The sequence below is a fragment of the Oryctolagus cuniculus genome, chromosome 6 (assembly GCF_964237555.1).
Source record: "Oryctolagus cuniculus chromosome 6, mOryCun1.1, whole genome shotgun sequence".
NCBI lineage: Eukaryota > Metazoa > Chordata > Mammalia > Lagomorpha > Leporidae > Oryctolagus > Oryctolagus cuniculus.
In genome coordinates, this window is record NC_091437.1 from 96,985,169 (window position 1) to 97,011,351 (window position 26,183).

The 26,183-nt window shown below is 37.4% G+C and overlaps 1 protein-coding gene across 25 annotated transcripts in view; it reads right to left on the reverse strand.

Moving 5' to 3' along the window:
• Positions 1–26,183, reverse strand: part of EYA1 (EYA transcriptional coactivator and phosphatase 1) — a 372,680-nt gene that overhangs the window by 149,338 nt on the left and 197,159 nt on the right. For 6 of the 25 annotated variants that reach the window (XM_017341392.3, XM_008255649.4, XM_008255648.4 and 3 more), the window contains exons 3-4: positions 10,529–10,578; positions 8,852–8,970 (exon numbers count right to left, since the gene is read on the reverse strand). In XM_017341392.3, the coding sequence (XP_017196881.1) occupies positions 8,852–8,970; positions 10,529–10,578 (169 nt within the window). Of the gene's footprint in view, positions 1–8,851; positions 8,971–10,528; positions 10,931–15,666; positions 15,987–17,237; positions 17,382–26,183 lie in introns of those variants that run through there. The other 19 variants (XM_070075170.1, XM_070075167.1, XM_070075160.1 and 16 more) reach the window with 14 other exon arrangements.

Genomic DNA, 26,183 nt, shown 5'->3' on the forward strand with positions numbered 1-26,183 from the left:
CTACTTAACCCTCCTTAAGGCAAGTATCTGATTTATGCTGAAGATATAAATAATACCATTTAAATTAAGTACATATCCTCACTATTTCTCACTTGAAGTCCTTCCTCGTTGCCCACAACCCCTAGAACATGACTTCAAAATACTGCTTGATTATGTATCTTAAAAGACAAACCTCACTGGATCACTCCACTGTTTATATGCCTGCAGGTCCCTCAGCTGCTCATAAGTGACTCCAAAATCCCAAACCTAGGGCTCTTCATCATGTGCTTTCCCTGAATGTACTGGCTCCTCACCTTACATACAGACACACACACACACACACGAGTGTGCATGTGTACACAGACATATTCCTGTGATTAGGAATGTCTTTGCCACAAAAGGAAAAGCCAGGCTCTACCACCTAGTATTTTCCTAGCTTTCCTTCAAAACTCATTTAACCATGCCCAGTCACCTGGATTGTGCTTAGGGGTCCCTCATCCTCTGCAGAATGTAGCCTTTATCATATAGTATGGTGGCCACCTGATGCTGAGGCAGCAAATCACAGACTGTGAACTTTTTGGCTTCTTGATAAATTTCCAGACACACTAAGTATCCCATGAATGCAATAATAATATAATGGTGGATATATAGTATAGATACACAATTATTAAAATGTTCTTTTTATAATTATATATGTATTCTTCTTCCTTCAATTTTTATCCATCTTTAAAATGTTTACTTCCGGGGCCGGCGCTGTGGCACAGCAGGTTAAAGCCCTGGCCTGAAGCGCCAGCATTCCATATGGGCGCCGATTCTAGTTCCGGCTGCTCCACTTCCAATCCAGCTCTCTGCTATGGCCTGGGAAAGCAATAGAAGATGGCCCAAGTCTTTGGACCGCTGCACCCACATGGGAGATCTGGAAGAAGCTTCTGGCTCCTGGCTTCAGATTGGCTCAGCTCCAGCTGTTGCGGCCATCTGGGGAGTGAACCAGCGAATGGAAGACCTTTCTCCCTGTCTCTACTCTCTCTGTAACTCTGTCTTGCAAACAAATAAAAATAAATCTTTAAAAATAAATAAATAAAATGATTACTTCCAATTATCAGTCCTTTAACATCATGCCAAGATAGTAAACTTAAGTATACTTACAGCCTTTTTTTTATATCATTTGGTTCTTTCCTAGACTATATGCAAATTGCTTCATCACTGCTAAAATACTAAATCCAACAGGTAACTGATTCCACTTAGGAAACAGTTAAGTAATATCAGTCGAATGCAAGTCAGTTACAAACTGAAATACAACAAAGATGTTGACTGGATGTTCTCCAGAGACATGGCCTATAGCTACAAAATGAATAAATTTATGAAAAGATCAATTTCAAAAATCTGAAAAATGAGCTTTAAATATTTAATCTGCTAATGCATTACAGATAAAATCAATGGATTTTTTGCTCATAATCACTCACTTTCTTATTTTCTAATTAATATAGGGCATCTACTCAATGAATACTTAATGACTTTATCGTCAAACCTTCTGCTAGACATTGAAGATGTAATAGTCATCAAGTGTGTCCTACCTTAAAGGCACTTTGAGTATAAACAGTATTGAGTAGCTTTTATTAAGGTCATACCTTAGAAAAGATCCCATAAAATTCTTAAGGATGGTAAAATATTTCAGCACAGGAACCAAGATTTTTGGCTAGTAATTTCAGCACTACCACCTGGGAAGTCATGTTTTGGAACTTAAAAAAATGTGAGCTTTGAAATTGGACTGATATGCCTCTGAAACTCTTCTGCAACCCAGCTACTATGTTGCATAAGCATGAACTCATCACTCAAATTCTTTAAACTAAGATGCACAAAAGTTAGCATAAAGATTCTTTTGAGGGTAAAACAAAGTTTGCAAGGGCATCTTGATGTGCTAAATAAATAGAAAGAACATAGTCAATTTAGTTCATAGTCTTTATTTGCTAAAACATATTCCTTCTACTCAAATTCCCCTTATTAGTAATAGATGTAATGAAAAAAAGACTAGTCATTTTAGATTTCGATTCATTTTACAGAATAAAAAATGTTTTCAACTGGGATTATGAGGAGTGCATAAACAAACCTCTTTGGAATGTATTTGGTCACATTCATCTACCTTTTTTTCATGAAATAAGATACTAGAGGCATGAAGTAAACTGAAAAATTTGCAAAACCAGTAAATTTCTATGAATATAATTATAATAAGTCTTCACTTATAAACAATTTTGGGTCCTAAAACTTAACATAAATCCTGATAAGCTTTTCAAAACGTATTCACTTTCTTAGTAAAGAACACAGATATGTGGTAGATAACTTCTTCCTTTATTCAAAGTAAAAATGGAAAACATTTTAATATGAATACATATTTTTCCATTATGTTATATGCTAGGAGCCAAAGAGAAGACATTGAATTCCTTTTGGCCCTTACTCCTAGTAGGCAAAGAACACACACACACACACACACACACACACACCTCACTTTATCAACTGCTCACCCCAAGACATCCATGAGCATCATAAGAAATCAGGAATTCATTATAGCAGGAAATCTACAACCAAGGCAATATGAATTAGCGTAAGTACTAGCACTCACAAAAGGTCCACATGTCTCCCTGGAGGGAACACAAGGTTCTCCCAGAAGACAGGAAATTCTGGAGAGATGCATTTCTGCTCATACCAATGTTTTGCCCCAGCTGGGGGAGAAATGTCATGGAGCTGTGACTCCCTAAACTGCCAGCAGCTGGAAGTAGATGAAAGATGTCTACATGCAGTTACTAGTTTATCCAGAAACCCACCTCTGTAGAAACCCTGAACCTCCTGCAGGCAATGAGAACTGGGAATCCTATTCTCTCTAAGAAAGATCCAGTTAGCCACAGATGACAAGCCAGAGCGCATCTGCTGCTGCACGAGGGTTCCACACACCACCTTTTTATTCCCGATTCTACTTCCTTATACTCTGCCACTTTCTCTTCTCCTGCCAAACTGAGCTCCTTGCTGTTTCTAGGACATGCAAGGTATGTTCTCAACTCTTGGCTTTGGTAATTACTGCTCCTACTGAGCAGTTAACAAAAGCAGTGTTGCTTGCTTGATAGGATGTAGTTCTCAAAGTCAAGAGAAATGCCACCAGACTTATCAGCTACTTTAAAATATTCTCTCTGAGCAATAGCAAAATTGTAACTACTTTTTGAATTTCACAGTAATACTTCTCCAATCCAAATGTGCACAAAATAATGCCCATTATAATGAAAAGCAGAGATGACTTCCATCTCCATTTGATCTCACAGAGGCTTAACACAAGCAGTCGGCTGATGGAATTATAATTAAGCCTAAATTGTTGAACACTAGTTAGAGGCAATCTCCTAAAGTTAACCTCTTGATGCAATCTGCTGTGCCTGCATAGCACAGGAAGAAATCTCACACACTCTCACAAGAACTTGACGACCAGAGAACTACCGCAGGGAGTTGTCCTCAGAGCCTCTGCCACTGGCTCTTGCACAGATCCACCCTTTGCTAAGGAATGGCATTCTCCAGTTATCTAGGCACCGATATGGCAGAGCAGGTACCAATGTTTAAAGTGAAGATATTCAAAAAAGCATTTGCAGTTGGTGATAATCCCATATTCTCTCCATAGAATACAGTGATTTAAAAATACCAGCTCTAGACTTGCATTTAGCTTTACTCAAATACCAGGTCAGATACCGGTGGTACCAATCACAAGCCACGTGCTTTTAAATTTGGCATTTAACTTTCTAAGGCCTGGGGGTAGGAGTTGTGCATAAAGTATGAATTCAATGAGAGAAGTGACTATTATTGACATAAGAGAATAGAGGTCAACCAAGTACTCTGTCAGTTCCCAGAAGGCAATGATTTTTCTTTACACTGTCACAGCAAGCCTGCTCTAAGTCCTGCTATCACCACCATTTCACAGCTGAGGAAATCGAACCACACAGCAACTCGCTTGTCAGAGCTCACAGTTAAAGAAGAGTGGAGCTGGGGTTCAAACCCAGTTTCTTAGTCATTATGTTGGCCATCTCAAGGAATTTTCTGAAGATTAAGGAAACAGAATGTTGAGCAAGATGACCAACAATAAGTTATTTACAAACACCAGCCATTGTTGTTATTATTATCAGCAGCAGCATGTGAAAATTATCCCCAAACACGCAACATATACAAATATTAAATCCTGACAAATTATCTTGTTCCTTTCTTTCCTGGCTTCTATTTGAGAACAATTTATAAGAAGCCTATTCTGTGGCTATGGACAAACTCTAAAACTGGCATTTAGAAACTTCTTTATTCACAATGTCCCTTAACGTTTCAGAAACAAAATCATGTGCAGAATGTAAACAATAATAAAATTAGATTACCATGACCACAAATATATAAATATAGCCTGTAAAATGCAGCCTCAAACCATAATTTTAGATACATTTACTTCAGTTTATATATTTTCTGTAAATAAGATTTCTTAAAGATTCTCTAGTTGGATAGAACTCGATTTTACTAAATTAAAATTACAGTGAGAAAAAACAAATTCAGATAATTTGCTAGTGTTCTAAGTTTTGTAGAAATGACAGGACAGCTTAAATACATTCTGATAACATAAATTTGAACAATTAAATTAACCTATCATCTGAAAATATGCAACACAAAATTAAATAAATTTTAACTGCAGAAAATTTAGCCACCTAATTCAAGATCCTATCTGTTTTCTTCTTGGAAATCCGATATGCCAATTCAAAATTAGTATTTGAATTGCCATCAGAATTACTGAAACCTTACTTGAAGTGAAGATTCCAACTGCATCTGATTTGATGCCACTTAAAGGCAAATTTATCTGTTTTAAGACAAGGTGAAACTTACTCTTGAATTTGAATCTAAAGTTACGATAAAGAAAACCTAGAGCTCTCCGTTTTGCTTATGCACACCTCTCTTTTTGCCCTTCCCCATTCTTTACCCTGAGACAACCAAAAATAAACATTCTAACAAGCAATATATGAACTGACCAATCTTAGGTTCCCAAGGACTTAAGACAACCAGAGAAAACAAAGATGGAACGAATCCCTGCTTTGCAAACAAGGCCTTAATTAGGTATGTAAATAAAAATCCTTTTACTGCTACAGCCCTGGCTCCTTCCAAAGAACATTTCCTAAGGACTTTTCACACTGAACACAACCATCTACACAATGCTTGCATAACAGAGGCCTGAACATGTGCCCTTCATGAGAAACCCACTTGGTTTGATGCCTTAATATTCATTTAATAGAAGCATTGCTACTGAAAAGAATATTTCCTAAGAATCATGCTTCAAGGGTTACAGAAGTTATCTAAGAAATATCTGAAAAGAAATTTCTATTCCATCCTGTCCTGGAAGACTAATTGTCAAAAATCACTGGAGAAAGCAGTTAAAAGAAAGACCCCAATTGTCGTTTTCATAACCAGCTATTAGTCTTCTCTGGCTCAAGCTTTAATTGTTCCATAGTAACTAAAGTATTCCTTAATTCATTTTCAAATCTATCACTTCTAACAATGCGTCTCTCCACGTAAGTCAAACATTCATTTATGCTGCCATTTTATGCTTTTGTCCATTCATATTTCAAAGACATAAACTGAATTACACCAATAACTACAACAATAACGATGCACAGACCAGCTAGAATAGATTATAAAAATACGAACAGTTGAAAATTTTGAAATATGAAACTTTCAAGCAACAATTACAACTGAAGGACATTTTATGTAGGAAATAAAAAGTACAGTATTGGAAGCTGAAGCTCAGTGTCTTTCTGGCTTTATCCCTTAGATGAACCATGAAAACAGGCACTAGTCTGAGAATACAGTCTACGAACACTGGGTCTTATGATAATTTGGCAGCAGAGTTAAGAAGAAACTTAATATTCTCTGCCTCTCCATTCCATTCCCTTCTTGTTTGTTCTTCAGATGAAGTTATAGCTTTTGATGCTGGAGATTTTCTTGTTTTCATAGCTTCATTATAGGGACAAGTGGTGGCAGGAAATAAACATGGCTCTGAGTGAGAAGGCACCTCTACAAATGCAGGCAAAGCCAACAACTGACTGCACTAAATGGAAACTTTTAATTAATTTCAGTTGGGCTGGAGCTAGTTTCAATAGGGCAGCAGAAAAGCCACTTAAATAAACTTAGACAAATCATAGCCTATATGGCTGGAAATATGTGTTGTAGTGTTAGGGGAAGTGATTGACATTCTAAAGACTTGGGATGCAATGAATTTTCTTGTCTTTCATTCCTTTAAACACTACTGGTTTTCAAACTAAACAAGATTTCAAAGAAGAAATAGGCAAATCTATAATGATACTATCCCAAGGAAGTTTGCAGGACATTAAATGAATTCATTAACTTTAACTCCTATAGTGGGGACCGAGAGGAATGAAACAAGTAGGCTATAGAGTATGTAAGGAGCATGATAAATTGATTCACAAACTTAATAACAACTTAGAATTCTGATATTGTTTGGATCTAAGTAGGCATGTAATATGAATCATGAAGAAAGTTTTGAGTTCATATTTTCAAACTGTATACCAAAATAAAATTGAATAACCCAGTACAGTGACAAAAATTTCTTTTATTCTTCAGATCATTTATACTGCTAGCTTCTGACTTCACTCACTACTGCCACCCTCTCCAAGTACATCAAGAAAAACGCCTGAGAAGAGAGATGAGTAAGTCACCTGGTCAGACCTGTCTGAAATCAGACCGAAATGTATTTCCAAGACATGAATTAAGTTTTCTTAGGAAAGGACTATTGTCTAGCTTTTTCCCATACTGAATGGCTCAGAGGAATACACAATTATCTAGGTTTTATTATTTCAAACTATTTTAGTTATGCAAAAATCTTACAAAATGCAGTATTTCTGAATACAAGTGTCTTATCAAACTATGAAATATAAATACACTGAAATATATTATCATTCCACATACACTTATAAAACAAGTCAGACATCGCTCAGACAAGGCCATCCAAGGGAGCAGGCCCCAAACACACATGCTGATTTAACTCTCGTTCTTGTTTTATAGGAGACAACTTAACAATGATATGTTGAGAAGTTAAAATCTTCTTACCCCTATTCAGTTACTTCTTATTTTAAAAGACAATTATCAGTAGTTCATAACTACTTTCTTAATATGTCTTGGTATATTCTATTAAGCAAAACCATGTCAGGTACTTAGTCTTCCTATGTTTGTTTTCCATGGTTGTCTCATCTGGACTTTACAGTGATGGAAATGACTGTTAATGGCGAGCAACTATGGCCCCTGCGTGGCTGCCCTGCAGGCTGGCACTTCCATGGGGCCCACGGGCAGGGGCTGGCAGGAGCCTGAGTGACTATCCGCACCCCGACTACACTCTGCAGCAGGCACACTTTCACCTGAAGACAGATACCAAAAGGCAAAGAAAGGAGCCTGCTTGCTTTTACTTTCTTTGCTCCATAAAATCTACGTACATATTAGCATTGGCTTTCTATAAGTAATTCATATTTGCCTTTGAGTACCTATTGAAAAGGGGAGAAGTTTCAGATGAACAGACACCTATTCAGTGATTTTTTTGCTAGGTAAGCAGAGTCTCTACTATTGACAGTGACCATTTTCCATAAACATCAGAAATGTATTGACTCTAAAAGAAAAATATACAGTAAGTACATGTAAAAACAATCATTGTTGGTATAAAAGTTAAGATGTCTCATATCAAAAATGATTTAATGTTTTACCTATTATAATAAATTTCAAAATATTAGAAGATTCAAAAGTCTTCCTGATATATATTGGAACACTGCACCGAAAAAAGTAATTTTATAGTATTTACTTTTATTTTAAAATCTGTGTAACAAAAGATTACTGGGAGTGGGGCGGGAAATGATGGTCAAGCATTTGTTTGCAGATGGAATTCTAACATGGATAATTCATTGAACTTCTAGTGAGACTTATGCTCAGAGTTCAACAGCCTGAGGCTTAGTAAGGCAAAAACAAGCAAAAATGTCATCTGTGAAAAAGTAAATTTGCAATAGGCTAAAGTAGAAATAAACATTATGCAATACGCAGAATACCTCTCTTATAGTCAAGTTTTTCAAATATGCATAATATCTAAGTATGTATAACAGGTAGCAATACATACATATAATCTCGTATTTTAGACTTGGGTATACATGGATTTTTAAAGTAGGCATTTTTATTTATGTAACATCTACATAAGCATTCATATGTATTAATTATAAAGAATAACTGACAGTATTGTTTAAAGCACACTATTTGATCTTTTAAAAAGTAAATAAATTTCATGTATGTCCTCTAAATAAGGCTGCATATTTCGTACAATTTTTTTACTTATTTATATTTTAATGCCCAAGGCAACAAGACACTAGGCACACCAATTATTTTATTAACATAAAAAAGTCCAATCCAATGTTTAAATTTAAACAAATTTGATTATATTTAGTAATAAAAAGGAAAGTAAAATAAAGGAAATGGACTGAGTGTTCATTGCTCATACAGTGAAACCATGCAAATTGATATTGTGCCTTAGATATGATCAACAAAAAGATAAAATACATCCAATGTTTAAAAATGTAATTCATATGTATATACATACACATACATATATATGTAAAATAAAACCTGTCTGCACAATATTACAAAAGCCTAGGGACGTGTAGCTCCTAACCAATAACGAATACTCATTCATCAGTCAAAATTTCTAAAGGGGAAAAAGAACAGTAGTTCAATGGCTGTAACAAGAGAAATCATAACCACCTAATAACAAAGCACATAATGAAGAAGAAACAGGTGCACAGCAGACAGTGAGAAGGCAGACACTCACCTTCGGTGCCATTGGGAGTCATGGAATTACTATTTATATGAGAGTTATCGAGTTTGGGGGATTCACTACTACCACTCAGACGGCTATGCGGGCTGGTTAGATCCTGCATTTCCATAGACCTAAAGACAAGAAGCCTTCCGTTTGACAGATGTACCAAATTCATAACACCACTATTTAATGTGCTAACGACTTGACACCTTCTTCCAAACACATTCGCCCAAAAGTCCCATTGTATCTATTTTCTTAGACTCAAAATAGCTCATCCTGCATTGTGACTGCAGTCCTCCTTTATGACATGTGGTCTATTAAAAGATGGCACTTGCCCTACCTATGCAGCCAAACATTCACAGGGAATTCTTAAAATCTCTTTTTGCTGTCTTACAAGTCATAGGTCTAATGTGAGATGATGGCATTTATTTTAATTTTTAGGGAAGAAATGCAGTTATGGTTTTCTTTTAATATTAAAAAACCCAAAGACATTATTTTTTAAAAGAAAATATGTAAATCGGTATAATAGAAATAAATCACTTGTCTATAGAATCTGTTTCATCTAATAAATTAGCACTAGGTACTCCCTTATAATTTACCACCCAATTGTAATTTAATGGGTCTCCAAACCAAATAAAGCACTTGAAACCTACAGTCTAGTGACAGGGAATGAGACAGTCCTGATGCATGTGTTTACTCTGGCAAACTACTTAATTGTTCCTCTGTTCCCCTTGAAACAAATGCAGCATTAAAACATTATGATGTCGGCTCACTTGTTTGCTTTGTGGATTACATACAGCGTGCCCAATTGAAAAGGGATAAGGCCGACATACAGTGAGTCCCAGGGCCATTAGCAGTTGGAATACCTCAGCTGTCACTTAGGGAAGCTAGAACAAGTCTGCTCCAAGGCTGCAATTCTACATTTTTACCACATTAAAACAAAACAACAAAAGTGGAGTTCCCCCTGAAAGGTCTTGGACTGATCAGTTACTTATTCTGTGGAAAAAACACAAAAGCCACGACTCATTCACAATTTCAGAACTATTCATATTATATCTAAGGCTATTAATGAAGAGAGGAGAGGATTTATTTAAAGTCATTGAAAACACACCTAGATACTGTTCTGACAGCCAAGTTGATGTGTTTTTCTTAAAAAAAAAAAAAAGGAGGGTGAAAAAGAAAAAGAAGAAAAAAGTGGCGGAGGGGAGGGTTAATGTTACATATATGAAGCTAATACTATTTATTCCTCACCTCAACCTGACCAATAACAGCTATAGTCATTTTAAAGCTATGGTAATTTTAATGTAGAGGTTGCTCTTAAGTGGACTGGATATCAGTTTTAAAACAGGTTAACATGAGCCACTTTATTTCTAAAGTTACTTTTTGCTTCCCCAAGACAAATCAGAAATTCAAACCAGAAATGGTTTAAAATCCACTTTTTCTCTCTTAATGCTCATTACACACAGTTTGCCCAACATCAGAAACTACTACCCTTAACCATTTCCAAACAAGGCTCCTACTCCCTACATACTTAACATTTTTTAACAAGCACACACACAAAAATGGTTAAGTAATTTCCAACGGAGGCTGTTGCTATTAATAGAAATAATTAAGAAATACTAGACAAAAATAGACCCGGGTCACAGAAAGGTAATCTCCAAAAATGTCAAATATCAACAATATCCTTACCTGCAACTTGAGGAAACAGCAACATCGGAACTGGTTTGAGATGTTTGCACCTGTGGTCAGGGGTAAAAAATTAGAAGCTGTTGTTAACTCTGCTTCAGGGTTAGCTCTTAATTACACAGAGCACATGGCTGAGATCCACAATGCTCTCTTTCAACCAAAAGAGAAAAAGGAGGATAGTGCAGCAGTGAAAGGCATATTGTCTTTAAGTTGAGGTCTCAACTGTTGTTTCCTCCTGCAGGTCTATCCTCCTCCTCCCCTTGTTGGGGAGGGGGGGAAGGCAGCCAAATGACGGGATAGTGATTCATCACTGGCCTATGACAGCTGCAAACGGGATTACCCCTCCCCCAACCAACATGCAAAGCAGCCTTGCCGGGCAGCTTGGAAAAGGTGCTTGGGAAAAAAAAAATAGCTATTAACAAAATGAGTGTGTTTAACGGCGGTGCTTCCAGCAATAATCCGCCAGCATCCTCGGGAAGATCTTTCATCCTCTGCTATCACCAGCTGAAACCTAGTTCCCGCCCACCCCTTTGACTCCTGACAGTTTCTTCTCCTTATCGGGATGATTTTCTCCTACATTTACTCTTTGCCATTGAACATTCACTCACACAGCTTCTGGGCAACTTTCAGGCAGAGCAAGACGAAAGCCACGCGGCAACGCCAAGTGTTCAGACCCAAAGTCACACAACTGGGCAAGGTGCGCGTTCACCCAACGCGAGTGCTGATTGAGCTCTACCCGGTAGAACAGGAAACGGAGCTAGCTTGTTTGTAGATTTTTCATTGTTTTAAAGGAGGAAAGAGAATGGATCAGTGAATCACCAGTACAACGTCCCGGTTAGCCAGCAGTTTAGTCTCCTTTCTCAATGGGGCTGCATTTGGAGACTCCACTGAGCCACTTCACTAACTAACCTGCAGGCTTCGCTAAGTCACTGCCCTTCTTCCAGAGGCAGCCTACCTAGGAGCCAGCAGGTGATCGGCTCAGGTGAGCTAAGTGGCTGGCTTGCAAGCCCAGGCTAACGCCTTGCAGGCAGGCAAGAGTGTTCTGCATGATGTTCGAAATGGCCCAGAAATCCAAATGTTTGATGTGCATTTTCATCCACCCTGAACTGACATCGATTAAGACTGCAGAACAAAGATGAGCATTGAAGCGTCCCAAATAGCATTAAAGTTATCCAACCCAACATTTTCTGTTGAGTCCTGTTATTTTTTAATTATGATTTCTGAAATTAAGAAAGCGTCACCAAAGTCTCACTGTGTCAGTCTAGTGTCATGTGAAATTTCTAGTATCCGTTTCTATAGTACGTGCAAGACGAAGATTTTTTAAAAGGTGTCTGAGTATTAAATGAAAATTCATGCTAATATATGCAGATATATCATTTTGTGAGAACAGGTTTCTGCAGTTTTTGGTAAAATTAATGTTCTCACATAACATTAACTGGTTTCCTTTTAAAAACTTCAGCACTATACCTTAAGGATAAATTCTCATTTTTCCTCCCCCCCCTTATACACCTGGAATAAATTATAGGTGAGAACTAGCTTAGTTTTAAGAACTTCTTGGCTTAATTATGTGAAAGAATACTTACAGCATACTTTCTGTGATATGGTAAAATATATTTCCATTTTAACCTTAGCTAGAAAGCAAAATCTTGGAAATGGAATTTTAGTTTCACTGTATACTTTGAAGGTTTGGTTATCTTCATATTTGAGGCTTAACTCTATCGTATTTAAATTTAAATGTCAAACTGTTGTTAATTTTTCTAACACTTTTTATCATTAAAATACATATTCCCACAACACCATATTTCTTTTATGCTGGCTTAACGCGGTCTCTACTGTACTTTCATCCGCTACAGTTTTTGGAAGTCCGTACCCATGATCTTCATTTCATTAAGTATACTTCAGATATATTCTTTTGTGTCTCAAGGATTATTTAAACCATGTGTTGTGTGTTACTGTATTTAAAAATGACTCTTTAATCAAAATAACTTTAAAACAACTAATCCTCACTTAGGCTGGTCAGCTGAATCCACATCGTGGTCCAGGAAAAATAAATCTACTCTCAAGAATGCGAATGCAGACAACAATTAGACACAGATGTGGGCAAAATTAGTTACAGTTTACAAAATGCTACACTTCACATGCTTTTAGTTTTTTATGTGTAGTACAAGGTTACAGTGCAGTAAGGAAACACACTCACAAACCCTTATCTAAAAAGAACACCTACTTCTGCCTGGTGTTCATTTGCTCTCATATTTGACAATATCTCTAGAAGTTTCTGTGTTTTAAAAGACTAAAACCAAGAAGTGCTTGAAAAATAATTAATCAGGGATATTCTCATTCAAAAAAAGGGAACAAGTATATCATGATTTCCGAAAAAGTGCTGTAAGATATTCGGTAGACGCATATTTTCTGATTAACTCACTATGTTTCTTGTCTTCTCCTAACCTGGTAGTTTGAATTCAAATACTTCTGTGAGTGCAAAAATATTTCCCATAATGCTATAAATAGTCCTCTTATATTACAATGAAGTCATTTCACTTTAATGCTTTTTAGTACTCCGTATAGAACACCCAAAGTTGCAAATACAAAAAGAAAACAGATAACAGAACTTCTTAGAATTTAAATTCAAGAATCCTCAACAAGTAACTTTGCCTTCTGATTAGTTAATGAGGTCTTTCAAGTTTGCCTTTTTTCTAATTAAATTTCTAATTCTTCACAGATGTAACTTTTGCTGATGTTCAATTTGTCTCTCTCATTTTGTTAAACCTCACATAGTACTTCGCCAATCCATTGAATAGCCACATTAAATCTGTTAATACCATGCTCTTCAACCCCAGAAATTATTTCCAGAAGGCAAACTTGCTTTGAGAGATCATCAAACAAGACTTAAGGTACACATTTTATCACATTTTCCCTACCACAGAGCTCAGGATGCAGAGCAAAATTCATGACTTTTGCACTGTTTATTATACTTTGCTAAATTACAAATCAAAAGCATCTGACAGAAGATCATGTATGAAGCCAAAAAGTTAATAATGTTCTGTGAAAAGTAAACTGTAAATGGAAAGGGATTCTAAGCCCCAGCAGCACAGAGCAAATAAAATGTAGGCACTTGTCTAAATTATGGGTTTTCCATAGGCTTTTTTTTGCTTGCTAGAAGCAATTTTTATAAAATGACTATAATTTAAAACTTTTTTTTTCTTTTCAAACTGAAAAGAAATTTCAAAGTGAAAGTACTGAACTTATCTAAATAAATAGAGCTGGCAGGCAAGCTGGTTTTGTCCAACCACAGATCAACCTGAGCACTCCCCAATTCCAAAGACAACGGCAATTTTCTAATCAGAATGCATTTTATAGAAAACAAGGTGCCTTGGCCATAAATCTGCTTTTTAAGCAGAATACATTCTTGCTAAAATTTCTCCTCAATCAATATTTTCAACCATGGTGTCAGTGTTGTAAAAAACAAACGAAACAAAAACAAAAAATAGCTTACACGTCTAAGATAAAAACCTGAACCTAAAGTTGAAATGAATTTCTAGGGAGTGGCAGATGCTGTTAGAAATGGTAACTGTCTATTTCCTTCTTTAGCAAAGATGCCATAAAATGAAAGCTTAAATACTACTGCTGATTATTCTAACGCAATGCACCACCTTGTGTGCCTCTTGTTTAAGGAAAATGACAAAAATGGAGTCCTCAGCAAAATAAAAACAAATATTTAAACCTCATTGCTTCTACCTATAGTTTCAAAGGATTGTTTTCAAAATTAGCATCTATTTAAAATATTGTATAAAATACTTCTTTAATCTGATGATACCAAAGAATGTCTGACTTTATTCTTGCTACAGATGTTCTTCTTCTTTCCAATAAATTCTTATAAAATAAATGCTTGTAATCAGCTGGAAATCTGCTGTGCAGAAAATCATTTCTCACATCTGTGAAGTACACACAGCAGCAGTTGACTTTCATGTGGCTCTCTAGCACTGGACAGTGGCTCAATGAGGAGAGAATTCTCAAAGACTGCAAATCCATGGCTCTCTTACCAAACACCCTGGGCCTTGGGAGAATTCAAGCATCAGGAAAGTCAAATATCAAATATTTGATCAAGTAAAAGCATAACTGCTCATGGGTGCGTATCCACAAACCCCAAACAGTGCAGGGTAAGACTCCCGCAAGCATAAAATAAAAACCTACTCTTAAAGACACATTACAAAAACAATTCCAATCCTATAAAACTGTGCTCCGGGCTTAACTACTGCCTCTTTGTACCCCTGGCCGTTTCAAGAAATGAAACATAAAAAAACACTTGCCTAAATTCAATGACAGCTCTAAATTTATTGAAATCTTGCAAATGCTAGGCTTCAATGTGTTCAAAAACTCCTGGCAAGAAATACAAGCCCAGGAATTATTATTAGCCATTCATATACTGCTTTTGAATGGCAGGTATTTTAAAGAATAATTCTAAGGTTTAAGAATTTTGCTTTTACTTTCTAGGTCCATTCAAGCCATTGGAAATGCCAATAAGTGAAAAAAAATGTATTAATTGGGCAAATGTTTATTATATCACCCTTTAAAGATAAGCCTGTTTAATACAACGTTGGGGAGGGGGATTTGTTTATTAAAGTGAAAGGATTTCCTTCCTTAAAAAGTAGTATCAATTTCTTGTTGCTATCTGTCGTCCTTTCAAACACTAAGCCCCTCCTCATTTTTTTATATCAACCTAAAGTGTGCAGGAAAAGTTATCGATGCAGATAAACGTACTGCTTTATTCACTATCATAAAATATTTGAATTTCTGCAATTCCAAAAAAGAGACATGAAGTAATCTCCCTAGAAGAATATGACCCTGCATTAGTTATTTATACAGATCCTAACAAAAGTACTTGTTAACAATTAATTTGTAATTATCTCCTGACGATGCTAATCACTCGGATAATTTGGGGGTTAAGAATCATACTTTAATGATGCAGTCCTGTGGCTAATAAAGTCCTCGGTGCAAAGTGTCATAATTTCCCCCATGCCATCCTGTTTTTCTTTGCAAACAAATCCAAACAATCCTAAAAGCGCCCCTGTTATCTCGGGCTTTGGCCACACGACAGCTGTTGTCAGTCCCTACAATTTTTCAAACAGTCAGCTTGTACTTACAGGGCTTACATCTGCTGCATCCACCAGTTTAATGTGCTCCTTCGAATGTTCTGGTTTAGCAAACCTCCATTCCTGACATAGTCTGCTCCTGGACAGGGACGCGCGCGGGCGGGCTCTTAGGCACTCTCTGCGGAGCCGCTGCGCCGCGGGGAGCGGAGCGCCGGTGCGGGGCGTGCAGGGCGAGCCCGGCTCGCGGGGAAGGCGCCGGGGCGCTGCTGCCGGCGCGGGCTGCGCAGCGACTGAGCGCGAACGCTTTCCCCGGGAAGCAAACCGCCACGGCGGACGGCCGCAGGAAGGCTGCGAGTCGGAAGTGGCACTGGAGAGTTTCTACCTCGCCCCAAACTCGGAGCCATCAGCTCCCACCGCTCCGCGCTGTAACCGCTTTGCGCCCTGCGCTCTCTCCCCACCGAACGGCAGCCGCAGATAGCATCTGAGAGCCCTAGACAAAGAAACAGCAGAGTCTCATCCCTCGGTTTGTTTGCGCAGCCTTGTAGGTCTGCCCATGGAGCCTCGGGGCTTTTTTTTTTTTTTTTTTTTGGTTGTTTTTGCAACGCAAACCACAGCTATTCTCTTGTCCTAACCTTATTGGTTTAAATGCAACAATTGAAAGGAGCACTGCTCGGTCTGACTCAACCTAGCTGCTTTGAAAAAAAAATTTATTATGTAAATGAACACGCCCCATGCTATCTGAATAAACAGCTGTGTGCGAATAACTTCTCTGAGACACTGTCAGACACACACATCCTCTCTCTACCCTAGCTACCAATTAAGATCTTCGGGGAGTTAGCTACACGTTATCTTTTACACTTTTCCAGAAACTTTTTTCAGGCGCTGAAACTTAGGGAATCGATACTTTTCAGCATTCTTTTTCTACTGGACCTACCTACTAACAGGTCTAGGGGAAAAAATGAAACAGAAATAGCCATTCCCATGAAGTAGAGAGACAGCAAGCAAACGTGTAGGCTATTAGCAGTTTAACAATGGACGCTTGAATGGTGACTGCAATGATTTTTAGTCTTCAATGAACCATTCTCTGGATGTGATCCAGAGAATGTTTCATTGTTAAGAATTTTAAATTGATTTTTTTCCAGAAAAGATTGATTTTATCTAGATCACTACAGCCTATTCTTTAAGAAGATTCTAAGCTCAGACGCTACCCATGATCATTCAGTAACACTGCCCTGGAGAGCGAAGCTTCAGTTGTCATGCTGGATGCAGATCAGTGACTTCAAAGATCAATGACCTCCCCATTATGTTTATTTCAAATTTTTAAAGAAAGCATCGTTTATGTGACTAATAATTTAATTTACCAGCCCTACAATATAGCTCAAATACGATTGTTTATTTTGATACTAGTCACTCATCACACCAATCTTGTACTCTAAAATAAGATCTTTATGGATTTTCCTGAAAACAGGTCATTATGGATAATACTATTCTACCCATTTGGTCTTTTTATTAAAAATCAAAGTGCCCCCCCCCTTAGAGGCTCTTGCCTTGGTAAGTTCTTCAATGATTTTATAATACATTTCTAGATCATCAACTAATGAAACAGATACACACAGTCTTACCTTTACTTTGCTAATTGATAAATGACAGCACCCTTCCGATGCAAACACGACAAAATGCTTCTTAACAAAGTGCAACACAGACCCTCCCCCCGAGGATGCCAATCTAAATTCCTCAGAAATGAATAGACCTAAGAGACAGCTCAAACTGCAAACTCACCTAGGATTTCATCCTGTATAGCACAGGCAAGGAATTATGGGCTATCATCTACCATATTTGGGAAGCCAGGTCAATAAACAGTTGATTGCTATTGGATCGGCTCATATATGCAGCAGAAATAGAATTACAGTACCATCTACAGCACTTTCTCAGACCAGAAGTATCAGTTATGCAATATACTAAAGTATAAATGCAGAAAATAAAATAAATCTCTAGTGGAAGCTGTTCGTGTTGTCAGGTAAACTGTAAGGTTACATCTATTCAAACTCTGTTATCAAACACTGACAGTTACTGCTTTTGCAGTGCTATTTATTCTGAAGTTCCATGAAACAGAAAATCTGAGGTGTTGGTTGCAGAATTAAAACCTGCTTGAAATTCACATTGTACACATGCTCCCTGCAGCTTAAAAATTATTTTATAAGCAAAAGGGCAAAATACATTTTTTCTGTTTCGTAAAAGATTATTTTGGCAAATCCTGAATACCACAAACCACATGAAAGCCAAGCCAAAATCGCAGGAATATCGCGTAAGGTATGGCACTTTTTTATTATTATTATTATTTGACAGGCAGAGTGGACAGTGAGAGAGAGAGACAGAGAGAAAGGTTTTCCTTTTGCCATTGGTTCACCCTCCAATGGCCGCCGCGGCCAGTGCACTGCGCTGATCCGATGGCAGGAGCCAGGTACTTCTCCTGGTCTCCCATGGGGTGCAGGGCCCAAGCACTTGGGCCATCCTCCACTGCACTCCCTGGCCACAGCAGAGAGCTGGCCTGGAAGAGGGGCAACCGGGACGAAATCCGGCGCCCCGACCGGGACTAGAACCCGGTGTGCTGGTGCCGCAAGGCGGAGGATTAGCCTAGTGAGCCGCGGCGCTGGCCCGGTGTGGCACTTTTCTATACAAATTACCTGCCTACCTTATCGTCAGGTTTATCACAGTGTATGTTTTTATACTGAGTCAATTATTTTTATTTATATAATCAAAAAATCATTAAATAAATGATGCATGGTGAAAACTGAAAAGCATGATGAAGGTAGTGTGGCCGCTAACTGATATGATATAGCTCATGCTTCATATTTATGCAAGGAAAAGTTTAGTCACTTGCTCAGAGTAAAACCTGTGGGCATTTGTACCACCCTTAGATAAGTTTCATTTTCTTAAAATGAAATAAGACAGATTGTTTTTAAATCATATGTTTACCCAAAAATGTTGTCTGGTTACTACTTGTGAAAATCAAATATGCAATAATTACTCTCACATAAAACCTAAACCAAAATAAGTTTTCCTATTATAAATAACTAAGATGTAAAGATATGACTTACAAGATACAGTTTGTAGCAAGTGTACTATTGACTTCCCGTTTTACATTTTCACCAACTGTAATTACATAATTTAACCATAAACTCCTAAGGACCCAAGCGCTCCCTAAACACAGTCGCGTCCATTACAGCAGGATTTAGGAAAATTTGTTAACAGCAGAGACGGGTAAAAGTAGACAGCATTCCTGCTTGATATCTGCAGCAGAAATCTCAACACATTAAAATTTAAAATTTTGCCACATATGTTTTCCCGGATAAAACAAAAATATACATCTACTTTTATGTGGAAAAGAAAGACACTTGAAATGTTCCACTGTAATGAACTGTCTGAGTACCCACAAAGAGACAGTGTCTTCCATGTATTTCCAAGCAGGTTTCATCTGCCACAGCCACTGCTGCTTGGAGATAGGCCTGATCATACAGAAGTCTGCGAGCTGATGGAAATGCTCAGGGCTTTTCAATTCAATGTTTAAATAAGAGCATGATCGCTAACATAAACAAGTGTCCTTACTTTTTAAAAAAGACAAGGGCAGGTATGGGAACGCAGAAGAATAAGGTGAAAGGTAACTTAACAGTTTTCTAAAACTGTGAGAATGAACAGTGGACTCGTCAAATTAAACCTAGCAAATATTGAGAAAACAAAGGGTAAAACACACTAAGTGTCCCTTTCCCTTAGCGTTCTAATAAAAACATTGAACTTTTGGCATAGTTGTGAAAGTATCAGTAAAAGACGTATCTGTCTTCTATTTGTGTTGAACCTTGGAACCATTTTAGAATTAAGGATGCATTAGCCAGTACCTGGTCCAGAGCTTTCCTCATCTCTCTGGGTCTACAATTCTTAGGAGATGATTGTTTCTCAAGGATGAAGTTATAGCAGGTTGCAAAACACATTTAGCGTGTAAACGCTAATGCTTTTTCTTCAAAAGCAAAATCCTAGTCATCATTTTTTCTACATTATTAAAATCAATAATATCTGGAAATATCCGATACTTCGCCAATCAAACTGTTCGAAGTAGAAAGGCAGAGTATTCCAGAGTACTGTACTTTCAGTCCTGCTCCCAGACCCGTTTCTTTCCCTTGTGGTCCATGCCATGGCACTACTGTTCTGGTTTCTTTATGGAATGTTTGGGAATGGTGTCTCTGGATGAGTGACAGTAAGATCCTGGCTGACACTGGGAGTGGCCACTCCCTCGAGCTGCTAGTCCCCATTGGCACAAGCACTGCATGAGGGTCCTGCTCCCAGGAGCCCCCTGCTGCAGCTCGACCAAGTAAAACATCCTCTATTTATTTTAAGAATGATATTCAATTTGCAAATTGAATGTCTACCAGAATTCTGCTAAATGTTTTCCATTCAAACTCCAACATGAATAGCTTTTAACCGTACATTTAAGGAGGCAATTACTACTAACTGCACCATGGAAAATTATTTTAATAAATATTTCAGTCTTTATACCAACACAATATGAAAATATGACCTATTTCCTGACCTCCTAATAAGCACATTGGTTATTACATATGATTCATAATCATTTATTTATGTAGAGTGAATACTTGTTATCCTATGTAGTAATGACTGCCTTTAGGAAATTTTTAAAAAAAATTATTATTATTAATGGAAACTTGGAGCACACCTACAGAAACTCATGATGTAGCAAGGTCAGAGGTGGATTTTTAAGAAGAGGGAATGAGATGACACAGGTATTATACCTTAGAGAAATGTGACACAACAGGCTTTTTATATTAAAATCAACTGGTTTTCCAAAATGGCAAACAGAGTGAGTTTTTCTTTCTTCTGTTAAAATTGTGTAAATAATTGGTCTTGGAAGCATATGTTTAATCTCAGCACTGAGCTATTTTGCCCTCTCACATATAAAATGGATTTCTGTTGACATGAAGCAACCTAGAAAACCCAGGTTGTTCTTCTTGAACCTTTTTCTTTTCTTTCTTTCTTTTTTTTTTTTTTTTCCTTTAAGTCATGGGTAAAACCAACCTTGTCAGCACCTCCCATAACATGTAAGAGGATCTGGAAATTTGCTTTGTGTTTTCCAGGTTTCATGACAGCTGAGCTCACAGTTTTGAAATTCTTCAGAAACAATGAATAGCTCTGGGAGAAAGGAAGAGAACTGGTGCTTAGGAAGTGCTCACTGCGCACCAGGCACTGGGCTAGGCACTGTAGTTTTGTATAAATCCTGGCTCCCCCCCCCCAACTATTTGTTCCAGAATCCACCTCATTTTTCTTGCACCACCAACTTCACCTTTAAACGGTAGATGGAGCACTGGGACATTAACGGTCCCTACTTGTATCATCATTTTGGAGCAAGATGATGTCCAATAAATTAATACATTTAGAAAACTGTGTGATATGTATTGAGATTACATATTGAATAGGGAATAGACATAATAACTATAGAATATCTGATTATTCATACTAGAATTATCTATGTTACAAGTTACTTTGCAAGTTCAAATAAAAGTACCGTAAGTGGTAAATAGGGGGGGAAATGTGGAAGAATCCTTAAACTAGAAAGCATCAAATCAGAAGATAAGAATTTTTTAAATTGTTAATCAGAAAAAATGAATTATCATCCTAAAATAGAGGTTATAAAAATTCACCACCTTCTTCCATCTTAAAGAAGAGAAGTAAGGTCTAAGTTGATGGCAAGCAATTATAAGGACAACTTGACTTGCAGTTATATCAGTTTCTTCCATTTTGCCTTTCTTAATTTCAGTTATCCAGTGTGATACACTTTGATCTTAATTGCTATTACAGCATAAATACTTGATTTGTTCACTGAGGAAATAATTATATTCCAAATGCACTCCAGGTTTCCTGATGCATCTGGAAGGATTGTTTAACTATTCAGAATCAAGAAACTTTATTATTGTTACGAAGGAATTGCCAGGAATGGGAGAAAATCCAAACCCAATAACCTATAGAATTTTTTCTTCCTTCAAGCAGCATTAACATTTTCCCTCTCCAGTCGCCCAAATCAGAAAAAAAAAAAAAAAAAGAAAAAAAAAAAAGAGTAACCTCTAAAGCTGTTTTAGACAGAAGGTCAGAATTCAAAGGCTCCGTAACTTAATCCACAGTGCACTGCAATCACATTGCTATTGGAAACACAACCAGAAGCTCCATTATTCTAGATGTTTTTATTAAGCAATGTCAATAGGTATACAACCTGGAGGTTTCTCTCTGCTGTCTACTGTTTATCTAGATTCATACTTGAGGCGATCAAGTTGCCTGGGGTCCTTGAGTTTTACTTTGGAATGCTGGGGCATAAGAGGAAAAAAATGGACTCTACATTTTCACTTTGTTCAAATACTTAAAGTGAGAGCCTTTTCCGTGGCCAGCATGCAAATAAAATCAAGCCATTTTTTAGTCTTTAGATATACAAAATCAAGAAGAATGTGTGTTTTGGATGGTTTCATATTTGAGATATACCAATTTTTTAAACTGGTGGTTCATGATCTTTCAAAAACTCTAAGTCTGGAAGAAAACTGCTGCTTCTTTCAGGTATTCTGCTTTTACCCTCATCAGTGATCTGGTTTACCTGAATTGCAGAGTAAAATGAAATTAAGGATCTGGAGTTTTCTGACTGCGTATACTTTAAATGTGCGAGATTCTTAAACACATGCCCTGGTTGACAGGTTGGCTTCTTTTCTGAATCAATACAAGGAAAAACAAATAGTTTACCGAGAGGTCAGAGTGCCAGGAGAGGAGCCCTCCACTGCACCATTCTCATTGACAGCCCCTGCTGAAAGACCCGCACGCCCCCATTAGCTTTGGCCCCCTGGGACCACCGTTCACTTTCCTTCCTGTCTTGGCCTGGGAGGACATTTCTTCCTCTCCACCAGCCAGAGAGGGCTGAGGAGGAGAAGCATGAGGCACAGGACACAGAGTAAGTAGCAAAAGAAAGAAACTGGTGAAGACACGAATCAGGAAGCCCCTCAGTGACCCTGGGCCTTTTAAAATTTTTTCCCCAAAATAATGAGTACCTCTGATTTAGAAATCTAAAAGGAAAATGATGTTTTTAGATATGTATATCTTATACATTTCAAATTTACAATACTGTTTCTAGTGTGCAAAAGTAAAAACAAAATGGATGAGGTAACTCATCACAAATAAATTCATACATGATTCATTAAAGAGGAGGAACCATATCTATAAGCTCTCTAATTAGAATTTCCCAAAATCATGCCTATTACCAACCTTTGAATGACTTCTGCTTGAAAATGGAAAACAAAATGGCATATTTCACATTGCTATCTCTCTGGGATAACATGACAATTCTGATCTCTACCTCACATTTCTATATTCTTGGAACTGAAGCCTGGCGTTGTTCTAGGTTCAAATATTATTATTTTTCTTAAATGGAGAATTCTTAACATTCTTAATGCTTCCACAGCCAAGGGTACTACTTAAGAGACAAATACAAACAGATCAGAGATTCAGGTGAGTTGTATTCTGACTTTAGCAAGAGCTTTCTTTGTGTTCTTTGCTATCTCATGAAATTCTCCTAATTTAGGATCTTTAAACTGGCTAATTACAAAATGAATGCAAGGTTATACATACCAAAATGGCACGGGAATGAAGATGTTCATTGCTCTGGGGAAGTTCAGGTGGACAGTAATATAACAACAGAAAAAGGAATTTCCAGTCAAATTAATCGCATGAGTATAAATAGAATGAGTGCCCAGAGTGGGCATGGTGAGTTCTCAGGGTTTAGCACATCTTGATACACATAGGAGGTGCTTAATAAATGTTATTTAAATTAATTAATATATGTACACTGGGCTAATTGATGGGATAGGCCCTGGTTTGTGACAGAAAAATGATTTAGTTTAATTTCCTTTGCTTCTATTTCCTCCTTGATTTTTCTTTTTCTTTTCTTTTCTTTTTTTTTTTTTTTTTTTTTTACATTTTTTGTATTTATTTTTGACAGGCAGAGTGGACAGTGAGAGAGAGAGGAGACAGAGAGACCTTGATTTTTCTTATACATGGTTCTATTTTCACTCACTGGCAATGCTAAATGTGGACTGGCAGTGGCATTATCACATAGAAGAGTTTATTTCATTCTCATCAAAAACACACTTCAAATAATTTGTGGAACAAAACCAAATTACTGAAATGCTGCTAGGAATTTGTCATCCCCAAAATGGAATAACCAAGCTCCAAGAAAATTTTAAAAACTAGACCAGACATGAAATCATCATATTCATATTATATATGTATTTGAATGTTATAGGAAACCAGAAAAAAAAGTTAAGGTTCAATTAGAAAAAGTCATTGTACACTGTATTTTAGCTAGATTCATGGTATTCTTACCTAAGTATTGTTATCTCAGCACCATCTCATATTTCCCTTTTTGATTCCTAATCAAAAAATCCAGAAAGAATAATTTGAAATTTGAAAAAGATACACAATAGAATGAAATTTTCATTAAGGAAATCTAACGTCTTCCCTTCAAAAATACTTCATTGTAGATGTGTCCACAATGTTGTCATTTTGAAAGTTTGCAGAAATCTGACCAAGTTGGTCTGTCAGTCAGTAATCAGCCACTCAGTAAATATTTGCCATGTATCTAGTATGTGCCAGGTACTGTGGACACTGGATGAAGCAGTAAACAAGGCAGGCAGAATTTCTGCAATTAAGGAAGTTATATTATCATATGTGCATAGAAGAGTGTAAATAAATTACAATATGGCCATTTGAACTTGTATATTTATTTTTTGCTTCCTCTAGAAAACCCACCAGAGCACTGGTAAAGGGATTGTTTTTAAGCATACATTTCCAAGGACAACGAGAACTCTAAGAAATTTTAAGAGTGAAAACAGAAAAACTAGGTAGACCATTAGTAACTGACAGAGCAGATCTAAGAAAGTGGAGTCTCAAGTTCACAGTTTAAGGAAAGCTCAAAAGCAATTCGACTCTGGAAGTGGAAGTAAAGGTAAGTCTCAAGAAAGGAGGACTGAGTACATCAGTGTGAGAAGTTTTAGAACCATTTCCCACTCCACATAGCCAACAGAACAAGTAGACCAGGAACTGAAGGAGAAATTCTGGAAGGCCCCGAGGAAGGGGGCACCATACTGAAAAGAGGAAGATTAAAAAAACATTCACACACTCAATGCTAGGATAGCCACCCTACTCCCTTCCACCATAACCTTTCTCCCATCAATGTTTCTAGAAGATCTGGATCTTCCAGGCAGGAACCTAAAATTGCTTCACTAAGAATTCCAACCTGTCTACAAGAAAAAAAAAAAAAACTAATATATTTATGCCTAAGAGTCCTAAGAGTCTCCCAAGAAAAGGACTCAACCTAATCAACCCAAAGTAAAATTTTTGGTCTACAGGTCCTTATACATCAACCAATTAAAAAGTATCTCACTCTTAAGTAAGGATTATTATGAGTCTGAAGGGACTCTGTTCCAAGAAATATAGCAATCAAATGAAAATAACAAACAAGTGTCAGCTATGGCAAAGTGGGTTAGTCCTCCACCTTTGGCATGGGCATCCCATATGGGCAGTGGTTCGAGTCCCGGCTGCTCCTCTTCTGATCCAGCTCTCTGCTATGGCCTGGGAAAGCAATGGAAGATAGCCCAAGTCCTTGGGCCCCTGCACCCACGTGGGAGACCTGGAAGAAGCTTCTGGCTCCTGGCTTTGGATCTGCACAGCTCCAGCCATTGGGGCCAGTTGGGGAGTGAACCAGTAGATGGAGACCTCTCTCTCTCCCTCCATCTCTCCTTCTCTCTCTGTGTAACTCTTTCAAATAAATAAATAAATCTTTTTTTTAAAAGTGTCAGGAAACAGAGCTCAGGCAAAAGAAAATGTCAAGAAAAACTAAATTCCCGAAATATTCCTAAAGAAATAAGAGAAGATACTACAGCCACAAAGCAAAGTGGGGAAATAAGAGTTATGATGTTTAAAAAGCCAATAACCAAAAAGAGCCCTTGGAATAAAAAATGAGATAACAGAATTGTGAAATTAAATAATACTTGGAAATAAAGTAGAGGAAGTCTTCCTGAGAAGAGAGGAAGAAGAGATGGAATTTAGGAGGGAAATACAGAAAAAGTAAGAAAATGAGAAACCGTAGTCCTGGTGGACCAACATCCAAATAACTGGAGCTTCAGAAAGAGAAGGACAATACAAAAAAACCAAAAATATTTCCTAGGACATGAGTTTTCAGATGGAAAAAACTCAGTGAGTGCCCAACGAAACAGCTAAAACAGATCCACACTAATGAATATTGCTGAGAAATTTCACAACACTGGGGAAAAGGGTGGCTTCTGCAAGTATTTAACAAGGAAAAGTAGATGACTCACAAAGCATGCTTGTGACTGACATTTTTTTTTTTTTTTTTTTTTTTTTTTTTTTTTTTTACAGGCAGAGTGGACAGTGAGAGAGAGACAGAGAGAAAGGTCTTCCTTTTGCCATTGGTTCACCCTCCAATGACCGCCGCGGCTGGCACACCGCGC